We start from the raw sequence: 16,033 nt of genomic DNA, 5'->3' as shown, positions 1-16,033 counted from the left end.
TAGATAGATAGATATGTGAAAGGCACTATATAATAGATAGATAGATAGATAGATAGATAGATAGATAGATAGATAGATAGATAGATAGATAGATAGATGAAAGGCACTATATGATAGATAGATAGATATGTGAAAGGCACTATATAATAGATAGATAGATAGATAGATAGATAGATAGATAGATAGATAGATAGATAGATAGATAGATAGATAGATAGATAGATAAGGCACTATATAACAGATAGATTGATAGAAAAGGCACTATATGATAGATAGATAGATAGATAGATAGATAGATAGATAGATAGATAGATAGATAGATAGATAGATAGATAGATAGATAGATGAAAGGCACTATATGATAGATAGATAGATAGATAGATAGATAGATAGATAGATAGATAGATAGATAGATAGATAGATAGATAGATAGATACTTTATTAATCTCAAGGGGAAATTCACAAATATACCCAAAATTAAACACACGTCTCACGAACCTCATTTTAGAGATTCAGCATGTTGGGACTCTAAAGATTTCAAATATTGTTTTTAAAGAAATAAAAGTGAAACTAACGAAATAGCAACAATTCAAAGAAAAAAAAAATCTTAAAAGTGTGTTATCTGGAAAACCAAACACGAGGGTTGGCGAGCGAAGCGAGCGGGGGCAAAGCCCCTTGTAATATTAAATATTATTTATATAGTGCCATACCCACGCTCAATATCTTCCGCAATGGACTGGTGGGCTGGGGTTTGTTCCTGCCTTGTGCTAGCTGAGGGAGGCTCCAGCACCCCCATACCCTGGTCTGGATTACGCGGGTTAGAGGTGCCATGAGGGAAGCACAGACATCCTGGCCAGAATAAAGGAAGGATTCTTGTTTGGCCAGGAGGGCCTTAATGGATGGACAAAATGAGCGGACCTGCCGTGAACAGTTCATTCCCCCAACCAATAGGTGGCAGTGTTCCACAAGGCTAAATCCCAATTAAGATACCAGCAGGGTGGCATGGGAGTTGGAGTCCGGTAACGCAGCAATGTTGAGTGCCACCAGAGGGCGCTGCAGGTGGAAGAACTGTCCTAATGTCAACACGAAACTGAAATGCTCCCAACAACCTGGACATGCGGCCGGAAGCAGTCCCTGGGTTGAATTTCAAAGAGAGCCCGGCTGCGAGGTCGGTGGGCTGCACTCTTGGAGGTGGAAGGAGAGAATTGCGAATTAATGTATTTTGCTTGTGGTTTTGTGCAGAAAATAAAGTCGTTTATTTGAACCTGGGATTGTGCTGGTGATTAGTGTGTCTGTGGTTTGGGGCTCAGTGGCGCCCACTTGCGGTTACAATTGGCATATTCCCTGCATTGAGGCCTCCTGGCTGGGCAAGAATTCTTCCTTAATCCTGGCCAGGATTCCTGTCCTACCTTCTTGGGACCTGCAAGTGACATCTCACTCTATCACAATATAGCTGGTAAAGAAATAAAACTGGGCACCCAAATGACAACACCAGTGGCTGCAAGAGTCAAAAACGTCTTTACGAAGAACACAAATACAATTCTGGAATGCAGAAAGTGAAGGTGACGTCGCTTGAAACCTGAATCAGCCATCTCATTCAGTAGAGAAAAGTCAGGACCCTCAAGAAAGCCAACTAGTGAGGGGGGGGTTTGAAGGCAGGTGCTGATGTAATACAACAACTTGTATCTGTGAGGGAAGAAAGAAAAACATGGTGACCTGGCATTGGGGTACACAGGGGTCAGCAGCGTCAGCATGGGGGTACACAGGGGTCAGCAGTGTCGGCATGGTGACCTGGTATTGGGGTACGCAGGGGTCAGCAGCGTCAGCATGGTGACCTGGCATTGGGGTACACAGGGGTCAGCAGCGTCGGCATGGTGACCTGGCATTGGGGTACACAGGGGTCAGCAGTGTCGGCATGGTGACCTGGCATTGGGGTATGCAGGGGTCAGCAGCGTCGGCATGGTGACCTGGCATTGGGGTACACAGGGGTCAGCAGCGTCAGCATGGGGGTACACAGGGGTCAGCAGTGTCGGCATGGTGACCTGGTATTGGGGTACGCAGGGGTCAGCAGCGTCAGCATGGTGACCTGGCATTGGGGTACACAGGGGTCAGCAGCGTCAGCATGGGGGTACACAGGGGTCAGCAGTGTCGGCATGGTGACCTGGTATTGGGGTACGCAGGGGTCAGCAGCGTCAGCATGGTGACCTGGCATTGGGGTACACAGGGGTCAGCAGTGTCGGCATGGTGACCTGGTATTGGGGTACGCAGGGGTCAGCAGCATCAGAATGGTGACCTGACATTGGGGTATGCAGGGGTCAGCAGCATCGGCATGGTGACCTGGTATTGGGGTACACAGGGGTAAGCAGTGTTGGCATGGTGACCTGGTATTGGGGTACACAGGGATCAGCAGTGTCGGCATGGTGACCTGGTATTGGGGTACGCAGGGGTCAGCAGCGTCAGCATGGTGACCTGGCATTGGGGTACACAGGGGTCAGCAGCGTCAGCATGGTGACCTGGCATTGGGGTACACAGGGGTCAGCAGTGTCGGCATGGTGACCTGGCATTGGGGTATGCAGGGGTCAGCAGCGTCAGCATGGTGACCTGGTATTGGGGTACACAGGGGTAAGCAGCGTTGGCATGGTGACCTGGTATTGGGGTATGTATAGTTCAGTATCATTGGCATGGTGACATGGTATTAGGGTATGCAATATGGCAGGGGTCAGCATTGTCGGCATGGCAACCTGGTATTGGGGTACACAATACAGCAGGGTTTAGCATTGTTGGCATGGCAACCTGGTATTGGGGTATGCATAAGTCAATATCATCGGCATGGTGACCTGATGTTGGGTTACGCAATATGGCAGGGGTCAGCATTGTCGGTGGTCCTGGAGGGCCGCAGTGGCTGCTGGTTTGCTTAATTAGGAGCCCCTCCTGGCCCATAGCAGAGGACTTGCGGTGTTTCCAGTCGGCCATGTCAGCTCCCTCTTTAATCGTACATTTTGTTTCTTTTCCTTTCTAAGGGTGTCATCCAAACAATGTGAAGCCTGAAACAGAGGAGTCGTTTGTAGGATTTCATCTCCTTCTAAGTATTTTATTAAACCAAACAGACCCTGATGAATACACACAGGTGTGACTGGAGAGAAGTCAGACGGAGAACCGCTGGCTCCGCTGTCATCTGCATGTCACTGCTAATGAGCAGCCATTAAGAACTGTGAATGAAGCTGTTTAAGAATCAAATGAGCAATTCAGCGCTCAAAATCTTAACAAACAAGACAACTAAAATGAGGCAGAAAACGTCACTGGAGCCAGAAGTGCTTCCTCAGCAATGAACGACTTGTCATGAAGCAAAAACCTTCAACCGCTGCGGCCCACCAGGACCACCGATGCTGCTCACCCACTGCAGTACGCTGTACTTTAATTATAGCAAATCAATGATTTGATGCGTTGTTTTGTTTTTCATTTTCCGTTATTGTATTGTCTGGTCCTGCCAGCGGACTGACTCAGAGTGTAAAGGGTTAACTCAACTCCAGGGTGGAGAGACGGCTCTAGAGTGCCCCCTGCAGTCCGCACTGTTTATACACAGTCGAAATGTGGACATTGTGTACGGAGTGCACTTCAAACTGGAGACGGGGGGCCGTGTAAAGCAGACCCTGCAGGGCTCCGAGGGCAGTGGCTTCACATAAATAGACAGCAGGCTTGCAGCACACATAGGCAGGGGGGCACCGCCACTACACAGGCTGCCTTCTTCCTTTTTCTCTTCCCGTCCTTAAAATGCTTCATTTAACCGCATTCTGCTGCTAGAAAAATCGACAGCACTGCGGCCATCTAAAAGAGCGCCTGCCATGTGAGAAAACGCAAAGGGAATGAAATGAACTGAGGAGAAGGTCACAACGCACAGCGACATCCACAAACAGCCCACCCCTCAAACACACACACACACACACGCTTTATGGTCTCCTCGTCTGCCAGATGAATTCACACACAGCTCTAGAGACCGCCATCTACGGTCAAGCAGGTACAAAATGAAGAAAAACCGAAACAAATAAACTCGGGTTCTATACAGACATAAAAAAACAGGGAAATAAATACAAGTATGCAGGCGGGCGGGCACAGCGGCTACCGTGGCTCTGGGGACTTGGGACTTTATTCTGGTCATCATTTCAGGCTCATTTTGAAATGCGTTATATTAATAAAAGTCTACAGCTCTACGTGAGAATGAGGTGACATTGGAACTGACAGGCTGTCACCTGGGGGTCAAGGGAGACTCGGGAGACAGATAGACGTGAAAGGCACTATATGATAGATAGATAGATAGATAGATAGATAGATAGATAGATAGATAGATAGATAGATAGATAGATAGATAGAAAAGGCACTATATAACAGATAGATTGATAGAAAAGGCACTATATGATAGATAGATAGATAGATAGATAGATAGATAGATAGATAGATAGATGAAAGGCACTATATAATAGATAGATAGATAGATAGAAAAGGCACTATATAACAGATAGATTGATAGAAAAGGCACTATATGATAGATAGATAGATAGATAGATAGATAGATAGATAGATAGATAGATAGATAGATAGATAGATAGATAGAAATGAAAGGCACTATATAACAGATAGATAGATAGATAGATAGATTGAGTATCTATCTATCTATCTAACAGATGTATCTATCGTCTATATACAGATATTTGTATCTATAATGTAGTACCTTACTTGTTATATTGCGCCTTATCAGTTATATAGTGATGTTTATATCAATTATACAGTGCCTTAACTATCTACTGATCTATTATATAGTGCCCTATACCTATCTAACAATCTGTCACAGAGCGACGTTTATATCTATTATGTAATACCTTATTTTTCATTCTGTTATACAGTGACGTCTGTATCAGTTATATAGCGCCTTAACTATCTGTCAATCTGTTATGACATTTGTATCTATTATATAGTGCCCTATACCTATGTAATAATTTGTCATATCGACATTTAAATCTATTATGTAATGCCTTATTTTCCATTCGTGTATCAGTTATATAGCGCCTTTGCTATCTGTCGATCTGTCGACGTTTGTTTCTGTTATATAGTAGTGCCTTATCTATCCATCGGTCCACCATTTTCCATTCTAGGGTGACGGGGTGGCTGGAGCCCGACACCCATCACAGGGCACGAGGCGGGCACAATCTATCACTTTGTTTATTAATAAGCTGAAATCGAAGCAGACGCTCCAGCCGCCTCACTGCATCAATGACTGCTCTTGCAAACGTCCTCGCTGAATGTCAAGTTCACCGTTTATTGAATTTCTCTTGTTTTTAATGTAATTTTTGTGTTTTATTTTGGGGAGTCCGACGAGGCTGGCTGTCGATAGCCACGTTATATCTAATGAATGGCCTCGACAGAGAGTCGGGCCGAATTTTCGGTGTTGCCCTTCGGTGCGTCTCATTTCGTGATCCGTGCGCTCGAGAATAAACAGCGCATAGGGGTGGCCCCTCCAGACCGATAGGTTTCTCCTCCTTCTCCTAACTACCACCTCGTTATTTTTGACGGTACCTCCTTAAAAAAAAAAACCCAAAATCAACCCGCGCAGTGGCCGCCAGACGATCGCAGCGACAGGTGCGTAAAGACGGCCGGCACTTACAGGTGAGGATGCTGGACGCTGCTGAGCTCCGCTTGATCTCGGGCAGCCCGAACGGAGCAGACGTCCTTCTTCAGCTCGCCGTTCTCATTTTTAACATGGAAGCCGCCGTCACCTCGCCGCTCATCGGAGGCGCAGCCTTTTTTTTTTTTTTTTTTTTAAAGAGTGCGGAGGAGTTTTTTTTTTTTTTTTTTCCTTACAGAGCAGAGCTGCTGATTTCCGCTGATGGCTGTGAAAGTCTTCTTAAAGAGGCTGCGCGCTCAGGCGCGTTTGTGTCGTAAAGGCGCTATATCTGAGGATGCACAGGCTCGCTCCTGGGGGGCCGATTATTGAGGCTAATGCGGGTATTGCTCAAACAAAACATCCACCCACCCATCCATCCATTTTCCCGCTTCCACAGCAGAGCCAAGGACCACCAGGAGCCTCACCTAGCAACATCAGGCGCAAGGCAGGAGAAGCAACTGCACACATTTCACGTCTACATGGGTTTGCTTAGCAGACAAGAGACTTAACAAAAGGTCGTCATAATGAAGTAAACATCCGTCTGGGGGGGCTGCTTGGGAACAAGTGGCTCTGAGGCTAGGGGTCTGCACTGGCAATCAGAAGGTTGCCGGTTCAAATCCCGTAAATACCAAAAGGGACTCTGCTCTGTTGGGCCCTTAACCTGCAATTGCTGAGCGCTTTGAGTAGTGAGAAAAGCGCTATATAAATGCAAAGAATTATTATTATTAAGTGCGACAGGCAGGGCCGGATTTATATGAAAAGAGGCCCTAGGCTATTCCACTTATGAGGCCCTTTCACCTTCCATTTTTAAGTTTGTAAATTACATGAGAGATAATAAAATACGTAATACGCGTTGATCTTAACCAATACATTTTTATGTTTGTTTATTAGTCATATGCGTAGAATTTCTCCTTATTGTCGGTTCAGTGTTTTAGTGTTCACTGTTTTTAGAATAGTGTAATTTTAATTTTGCTAACAATTTGAATGTAGGCCCCTCTTGATCTTGAGGCCCTAGGCTGAAGCCTAGTCAGCCTATAGGAAAATCCGGCCCTGGCGACAGGACAAGGTGACAAAATTGATCACCCACAAGTGAAGCGCTCATCATAAAATAGAAGCGAGTTACAGTTCATTCGTTATGAAAGCCTCTCAAAGCCATCATCAGTTAGACAGAAATTCACCAAACAGGAGGGTCTTCAGACTCTCCTTAAACCCTCTGAGGCAGACAGACGCTCAGACGGAGGTGGACGGCTCATTCCATCAGCTGGGAACTGCACGTGAAGAGAGTCTGGACTGAGGGTTCATACCACGCAGAGGTGGCATCAGCAGAGACGAGCGGTCGAGAAGGACCAGAGGTGCAGATCCATTGACTGCTCTGTAGGCCATTGTCAGATATTTGAGGTTAATACGTTCAGGGGGCCAATGTGGTGATCTGAAGAGACGAGTGACATGTGCCCGCCTTGGCTGGTTAAACACCAGGGGCCTCATGTATAAACGCTAAAACATGGCGTACGGACAAAAACAGAAATGTGCGTACACAAGATAGGGGGCTACCATGAAAATGTGCACAGCTTTACCCCAAATTTAGTTTTTATACATTTCAAAGTGTGAGAGGAAACGGGCGTACGTACCATTTGTACATGAGGCCCCAGATGTGCCGCTACATTCTCAATCATCTGCAGTGGCTTGGTGCCACACGGCGGTACTCCTGCCAGCAGACACCTGCAAAAGACCAAAGCCTGGACCGGAGGCTGTGCCACATACTCTGTCAGATGGCCATTGATGACCACAGACTTTAAGGCTGTTAGTGATCATGAGCAGAGATGGGGTGCTGAACAGAGGGAGACACCCAGGGATGACAAGGAGGTCCGTCTTTACCAGGTTGGGCTGGAAGTGGTGCTCCTTCATCCAGTTTGCAAGATCAGTGTGTAGCGAGTGCCACATGCTCCACTGGCCCGTTGTTAGTTTGCATCTCCTGAATGTGCACCTCTGGAAATGGGTTTGCTGTGGGTTCACCCCAAAGTGGGGAACTGCGCCTTTAAGGAGAAGACATGGTGTGGACAGGACAGCTGGCCTAACGAGGATTTAATCCAGAAGGGAAGGATGGGAGAGAGAGAAAAAAAAGAGAGAAAGAGAGAGAGAGAGAGAGAAAAGAGAGGTAGAGAGTGTGTGAGAGAGAAAGAGAGAGTGAGAGAGAAAGCAAAGGAAAAATTGAAAGTGAAAGAGTGAGAGAGAGAAAGTGAGAGAAAGAAATTGAGAGAGGGAGAGAGAGTGTGTGAGAGAATGAGTGAGGGAGAGAGAGAGTCAGATAGAGAGAAAGAGAGAGAGACTGAGAGACAGTGAAAGAGAGAGTGTGTGTGTGTGAGAGAGTGAGAGAAAGAGAGACAGGGTGAGAGAGACAGAGAGTGAGAGAGGGAGTGAGATAGAGAGAGAAAGAGAAATTGAGAGAGAGAGAGAGGCGAGCGGTGAAGCGAGCAGCATCAGTGTTTTTGCGCCGCTAATCCACTAGGGGAGCCCTCTGCTGGAAAGAAGTTTTTTTGCCGAGGGTTACAACTAAGAGATGAGTGTTTCTGTAGTTGCTCTGGAACGGTCAGCCTATGGGCCGGCTGGACAGAACGTTCCTGCTGTTGTCATCAGCTGTCTGCATATTCCGTTGTGTTTCCGGCGTTTCTTCGTCCTCTTGAGCTTTAAGGACAGTGAGCCAAACTGTGATAATTTGGGGGAGACGGGTTATCGCTAGTGACAGCATCTCACATCCTAATTTATGAATGTTACTCCTGTTATGCACTTGTTGTTTTGGGGGCTTATGTTTACACTGTCTTGTCTGTTAATATGTAAATATATCTTTTCTTTTCATTTCTTTAATAGTTTTCATTGTATGCGGATTTGGGACTGGTGGTGGTGAGTGGCTTACATGGGACAAGTGCTGGTCACAGAACCCTGAAAGATTTCTCTAAAGTAATTGAGTCCTACTGCTATGTGCTCTGATCATGTGGCTGCTCTGGGCTCAGTTGTTCCCCCGGGGTAGCGGTGCGAGTGACGCCTGCAGAGATTATATCTGATACTGCGAGGTCCTCTGGAGGGAATGGCAGGTATAGCTGTATACAAGGCCGCATAAAGACCCCTCAGGCCCATGGATGACTTTATGAAATAAGCTCCTTAGGAGACAGTTGCCCGAACTTTAAACAATGTGGCACACGGGCACCCTGCGGAGGCTTGGGCAGTGAAGAAGGGATGGGGAAGAGTCCACCTGTTAGCACAGGTTAGGGTTGCAGTTGGGGTTAGGTCCCTCTTGGTGACTTTGATGCATGAGGGAAGGAGAGTGAGTGGTGAAAAGGCCCCTTTGCTGTCATGGGCCCTGATAGAAACAACTATGAAACAGCAGTGTGACAGGACCAAGTGAGGAGATGTATAGACAGAGCAGAAGAGAGGGCCCAGCACCAGTCCTTGGGGTGTCTCCATACTTACCTGATGCACCCTTGGCATTTTTAATCACCAGGACACACTGCCCAAGAGTCAGGACTCAAGCCACCTGAGGGCAGTCCCAGTGACACCAAGATCAGAAGGTCAGAGAGGGTGATCACACTCACACACACACACACACACACACACACACACACACACACATCTGTCAGGGGTTATTTAGCATCACCAGTCCACCTAACATGCAGGTCTTTGGACTCTGAGTGAAACCAGAGCACCGTGCAGACATGGGGTGAACATGTAAACTCTACGCAGGGAGCACCCGGGCCATGATTTCGGGTCTCCTTATTGTGACATCACAGCACTAGCACTGGGCCACTCCGCTACCCCCTCGGCACCATTCGTTTCTGCTTCCTTGTCACTCGCTTGTTACGTGCCGCACCTTCGACTCTTAATTTCTCGTTTGTCTGTTTGCTCAGCCAGCCGCCCTTCAACAATGAGATGGAAGTCACAAAGAAACCGGCAGCCCCCCCTTCTAACCCGGTGCCATTTACACCTGTGTGTGCTCATCGTCAAGTGACTTATAGGGGAGAAGAATGCATAGTGGAGAGTTACTTGTAAGCTATAGGGGGCAGGGGCTTATAGAGGAGGGGGGTGGCAATATAATAAAAGGTTACTTTAAAATAGGGTGGTCCTATAGGAGAGAAAAGCCTTATGGGAAGAGGAACCTATAACTGATAGTTACTTGTGAAGTATAGGGGAGAAGAGCTTATAGAGGAGGGGGGCTTATAGGAGAGAGAAACATGTAATGGAGATTTACATATAAAGTAAGATGGTTCTATGAAAGGGGGGCTTATAGGGGATTGAAACCTTATGGGGAAAGGAACTGAGGATTGAGAGTTACTTGTAAAGTACAAGGGAGAAGAACTTATAGAGGAGGGACTTACAAGGGAGAGTTGCTTGTCGATGAGGAGGACTTATAGGGGACAGGAACATATAGTGGATAGTTACTTGTAAAGTAGGGTGGTCCTGTAAGAAAAGAGGGGCTTATAGGGGAGAAGGGCCTTACAGGAGAGAGAAATCTATAGTAGAGAGTTACTTCTAAAAACCGATGGTCCTATAAGGGATGGGGGACTTATAGGGGAGCAAAGCCTTATGGGAAGTGGAGAGTTACTTCGAAAGTACAGGGGAGAAGGGATTATAGAGGAAGGGGCCCTTATAGGGAGATGAACATATAGTGGAGAGTTACTTGTAAAGTAGGGTGGTCCTATAAGGAAAGAGTGGCTTTATAGGTGAGAAACTTATAGTAGAGAGTTATTTGTAAAACAGGTGGTCCTATAAAGAAAGAGGGGCTTATGGGGGAGAGAAGGTTTATGAGAAGAAGAACATTTAGTGGAGAGTTACTTGTAAAGTAGGGTGGTCCTATAAGGGAAGGGGGGCTTTTAAGGGAATAGTCATTGTTTGGGTCCCCTTTCCCATTCGGAGAGAACCATAGGGTAGCTAGCATGTACTGAAATGTTAAAGCTCTGCAGTAAGTGAGACTCGAATGGCCACTCGACACATTCCTGAGCAAACAGCGAGAGAACACGACAGGCGTCCGGAGTGCCCTTGTAAACACGAGACCACCCTCCGCGATGGTGAGTGCCACACAGATAGACATACTCAGTGCATGCCAAACGTATCCAGACCCTGGCACATCTTGCGACGCTGAAAATCAAACAGACTCCTTTTGTCCGTCACCCAACAACACTCAACGGCCCTGAATGACAAAAAAGGGAAAACAGGATTTGAGAATTTTGTGCAAATTTATTAAAAATGAAAAACTGCAGAATCGTCACATCGTCACAAGTATTCAACCCTTTTTGCTTTAGCTCAGGCGTATCTCGTTCTGTTGACCATCATGGAGATGTTTGGAGTCCACCAATTTGATGGACTGGACCTGATGAGGGGTCAATGGAAGGTCCACAGCCATGAAATTGAAGGAATTGCCAGCAGAGCTTCAAGGCAGGATCGTATCGCACAGTGGCCTCCATAATTCTTAGATGGCAGAAGTCTGGAACAGCCAGACACTGGAACAATCTAAACAATCAGGGGAGAAGGGTCTTGGTAAGACAGGTGACCCCTGAACCTGATGGTCACTCTGGCTGAGCTCCATCTCCAGAGAAACTTCCAGAAAGACAACCATTACTTCAACACACTACCCATCTGGGCTTCATGACAGTGTGGCCGGAGGCCTCTACTGAATAGAAGACACATGGAAGCCCACGTGGGGGCTGCAAAAAGGCACCTAAGGGGCTCTGGGACTGCGAGAAATTAGATTCTCAGGTCTGAAGAAACAAACGTTAAACTGTTTGGCCTCGATGCTAAGCATCATGTCTGAGGAATCCTGGCACTGCTCATCAGCTGCACAATGCCATTCCACATATGAAGTGTGGTGGTGGTGGTGGTGGTGGTGGTGGTATCATCAGGCCCTGGCAGACTAGCCCAGGTCAAGGAAAGCTAAACAGAACAAAATGCAGAGATGTCCTTAATGAAGACCTGCTTAGAGTGCTGTGGACCTCAGACTGGGCCGAGGAGAAAGAAAAGGCAACACAGCAGTGGCTATGGGACAACCCTGGGAATGTCCTTGAGTGGCCCTGCCAGTGCCCAGACTTGACACCAATTCAACATTCCTGATCTGAAAACAGCTGTCCACTGGTGGTCTCCATTTAACCTGACAAGAAGAATCCCCCAAATCCAGGCATGTCAAGCTTGTCGACTCTAAAGTGTGCAGCTTGAAAAGACACTCGTCGATTGCTGGTGTTGGTCTCTTTCTCACTCTGTGTCTCTCTAATTAACCCATTGGAGACACATCTGCTGTCCTGTGCCATCTCATGGCACTGCCACCTGGACAAGAACTTGAAAGTTGATGCAATGCCTTTGTGTTTTGGTGAACAGCAACCTGATGAAATCCTGCAGCCAGTTCTTCCATCGAGTTGTCCATTTTCTGAAACTGCTGTTTTCTCCTGCAGGGCTATAGGAGGACAGAGCCTCTCCACGTAGCACTTGGTACAAGAATCAAATCAGCCATAACTGGCGTTCCAGTCCATCATTCACTCACACATGTGCCCTCATTCACTTCAGGGTGGTCAACCTAAAGGCACACCTTCAGATTGTGTGGAGCAAAAAAACACACAGACGCAGAGGGAACACAAGGAAAGAGGAAATCAAAACTCTGTGAGGTCTGCAGTGCCACCCACTGTGCCACCGCACTGGACCTTATCAAAGGCAAACCCAAAAAGCTTCAGTAAGCAAATAGGACTTCTTAGTTTTCATGATTTTTTTGGCAAAGAAAAAAATATTCTAATGACGTCTTCCATCTTGATATTAAATTTATGCTTTCCCTGTGTGAAGGGCATGGAAGTTGAACCCGGCTGTCACATTTTCGTAGAAGTCAACCCTGTCATGTATCTGCAAACAGAATGATCAAATGTCATTATTAGGTTCAGGACTGGGAATCTGTGCGTTAGCAGGGCACTGCAGTGCCACCTCGTCCTGGGCAAGGACTGCAAACACTGTGGAACCGAGGGAGAATGGCACCCCTTAGTGGCCAGTGTGGACATTGAATGCACAACACAGCAGGTCAAATGCCCACCGCAAAGTCCCCAAGTGATTCACTCCTCCGGCTGAACAACAATGGAGACGATTCTGAGGTACGCATACGGCACCCTGAGGTGATGTTCATTATGGAAAGGTGCTACGCGTAGAATGGAAGCAGTTAAGGGTTTAATTTTAATGCCTGCTTATGAAACAAGGGTCTGAGATGCTTTACAGTTTAAAAGAATATAACATACGAAGATAAAATACAATTATATAAAACAGAGCAAGATAGAAGTTGCATTAAAAAGTGAATCCATAAAGGTTTTCTATGTGGACTTAAGCACCTCCTTGACCCCTTAATACCAACAGTAATGCACCTTACAGTATATAGCGCCTCACTACGACTGCAATTGCCAAGTCAGAAGTTTTCTTTCTTTTTAGTCATTCTGGTGCAGTGGAGAGATTACATTCAAGCATATAACGAGGAGATACAATAGAGCTCGCGGGAAACCCTAATGACCTTGTTAAGTGGGGAAAAGAAAGATCGGTGCACTCACATCCATCATTATGAAATGCTTCGAGAAGCTTGTCATGAGGCACATCAAAACCCCTCACTGGATCCCCTGCAGTTTGCTTACCGCCGGAACCGTTCAACAGATGATGCAATAGCCACCACTCTCCATCTGGCTCTCGCTCATCTGGACGATAAGGACACATACGTTCGAACGCTGTTCATCGACTTCAGCTCAGCATTCAACACGGTCATTCCTCAGCAGCTGACAGAAGAGCTGAGCCTGCTGGGACTGAACACCTCCCTCTGTAACTGGATTCTGGACTTCCTGACTGAGAGAACTCAGTCAGTCAGGATTGGAAACAACATCTCCAGAACCACCACACTGAGCACTAGAGCCCCTCAAGGCTGTGTGCTCAGTCCATTACTGTTCACACTGCTGACTCCTGACTGTGCAGCAACGCACAGCTCTAATCACATCATAAAATTCGCCAGTGACACGACTGTGGTGGGTCTCATCAGCAACAACAATGAGTCAGCATACAGAGAGGAGGTACAGCGGTTAACGGACTGGTGTAAAGCCAAGTCTCTGAATGTAGACAAAACAAAGGAGATGATTGTTGACTTTAGGAAGACTAAGAGTGACCATCTGCCACTGAACATTGACGGTTCAACTGTGGAGGTCATCAATAGCACCAAATTCCTGGGTGTCCACCTGGCAGAGAACCTCACCTGGTCCCACAACACCAAGAAAGGCCAGCAGCGGCTCTACTTCTCGCGTAGGCTGAGGAAAGCCCATCTTCCACCAGCTACTCTAACAACATTCTACAGACACTCACGTTGTGTGTCTTCTGTGGGTGGCACCCCAAGAGGCGGAGCCACCCTCATGTCACCACTCCCGAATCCTCCGTCGGCTCTTTAAGTCCCAGAGAACAGGAGCTCAGGTGGAGGTGCGTTGAAGTTTGGTGGAGTCTTTCATGAAGATTCTTGTTTCTGTTTGAATTTCTGCTTTTTGACGATCAACTCAAGTGACAAAACACAAAAGCTCATAACACCTGTGAATCACAACAACTGTGACGCCATCTTACCTGGCCTGTTCCGGCGAACGAGTCGTTTGCATATATCATGTCGTTGTTGTCGTCGTCATCGTCCTCACCATGATGCTTGTCGATTTGGAGGTTGATGGGCTTGTTCTGAAGATGTGAGGCAGGCGCAGTTGTGGCGGCCGCTTTATTTGGCTTGGTGGTCATCGGTAGATACAAGCCGTTCACCTTGGGCTTGACGTCTTTAGTGAACTCTTTACTCTTCAAAGGCTTCTCATTGAAGACATTTTGAATGCTCCTCCTGAAAAGAAAGATAAAGAAGTTAGAAAAATATAAGCATGGCATGACATTCCGGTATATTCCGTGACTTGGGTAACCTGTAGGAAATTTGGACCCCCTTAACTGGGTTGTATAAGTACAGTAATCCCTTGCTATATCGCGCTTCACTCTATCGCGGATTTTATATGTAAGCATATCTAAATATATAACGCGGATTTTTCGCTGCGTCGCGGGTTTCTGCGGACAATGGGTCTTTTTACTTCTGGTACATGCTTCCTCAGTTGGTTTGCCCAATTGATTTCATACAAGGGACGCTATTGGCAGATGACTGAGAAGCTACCTAATCAGAGCACACAGTTAAAGTTCCTGTGTGCTGATTGGCTCAGCGACGGAGTGCTGCATTAACCAGGAAGTCTCATCTCACTCATTCAGCATTAACGTGCTCCTGCTACTGCTTCCAAGCGCCAACAGAAGATGCAAATGATTGCAGAAAAGGTAAAAGTTTTGGATATGTTGAAGGAAGGGAACAGCTACACCGCTGCAGGACACCATTACGGCATGAGTCCACGATTCTTTTTATTTAAAAAGGAGGAAAAGCATATAAGATCTACACCCGCAGTGTACTTTAACCAGGGCGCAAAACGAGTTGGAAGTGGACGTGATAAGGTAGTCGTCTGGATGGAATCTGCTTTAGGGATTTGGATTGAAGAGTGCTGGAAGGAGAACAATGGCGATGCTAAACAGTCGCCTGAAGAGGCTCCTTTAGAAGAGCTGTAACGCTCTCCTTTGTTGTGCAGTAATATTAAACTCATCGTTATCGGACAAGTGTCATTGTTGGTGAGTAACCATAATTAATTATCTACGTACAGTACTTATTACATGTACATAGTTTAGTGTCACTGTACACACATTTTACTGTATACAATTTTTCTTGCATTGTACGTATTTATTGCTGGTGGCCTGTCTGTCTTAATGGCTGTAACATATGTGATATCGGAGACGCTCGATATCTTTAAATTAATATTTAAGTTTCACTGTATATAAACTGTGTTTACATACATAATTTCAACGAATCTTACCTAATATCTAAGAGAATACAAAGGGTTTATGCTGTATAATTGTGCGGGAAATGTTTATAATAGTGTGGAAGAGTTTATAAGGGCTTAAAATATATAAAAAGAACCATATGAACATATGGTTTCTACTTTGCGGATTTTCACCTTTCACGGGGGGCTCTGGAACGCAACCCCCACAATGGAGGAGGGATTACTGTATGAGAATCCTGCCTGCAGTATGTGCACATAGGGGCACGGTTTGTATTTGTGAAGGCGCCAGCTCTCCAAACACAGAGGTCGTAGAAGTCTGCTAATACCAACCATCCACTGTGCACAAGAAACAACATCAGTCACCCACGCCTACAGCTCCAAATGGGAAATAAATAGAAATAAGTACAGCGATGGGAAAAGCAGCAGCCTTCAATGTGAAATGAAAATGGCTAACAAACAGTACACTGAAGAAAAGAAGAAGAAAAACAGCAATCTGGAG

General features: G+C 46.3%; 2 protein-coding genes across 2 annotated transcripts in view; both read right to left on the bottom strand.

The window, feature by feature from the left end:
• Positions 1–5,877, bottom strand: part of LOC114667527 (Schwann cell myelin protein-like) — a 40,942-nt gene extending 35,065 nt beyond the window's left edge. Inside the window, exon 1 of the mRNA XM_028822851.2 lies at positions 5,657–5,877. The gene's annotated coding sequence lies outside the window, so the exon portion shown is untranslated. The remainder of the gene's footprint in view (positions 1–5,656) is intronic.
• A 4,928-nt stretch (positions 5,878–10,805) lies between these two features.
• Positions 10,806–16,033, bottom strand: part of LOC114667524 (sialic acid-binding Ig-like lectin 14) — a 31,859-nt gene continuing 26,631 nt past the window's right edge. Inside the window, exons 7-8 of the mRNA XM_028822848.2 lie at positions 14,255–14,510; positions 10,806–12,526 (exon numbers count right to left, since the gene is read on the bottom strand). Of these exons, the coding sequence (XP_028678681.1) occupies positions 12,449–12,526; positions 14,255–14,510 (334 nt within the window). The 3' untranslated portion in view covers positions 10,806–12,448. The remainder of the gene's footprint in view (positions 12,527–14,254; positions 14,511–16,033) is intronic.

Source organism: Erpetoichthys calabaricus, chromosome 17 (assembly GCF_900747795.2).
Source record: "Erpetoichthys calabaricus chromosome 17, fErpCal1.3, whole genome shotgun sequence".
In the NCBI taxonomy this organism is placed as follows: Eukaryota; Metazoa; Chordata; class Cladistia; order Polypteriformes; family Polypteridae; genus Erpetoichthys; species Erpetoichthys calabaricus.
Note: the sequence above shows the minus strand (reverse complement) of the source record. Positions and strands in the feature narration are given on the sequence as shown.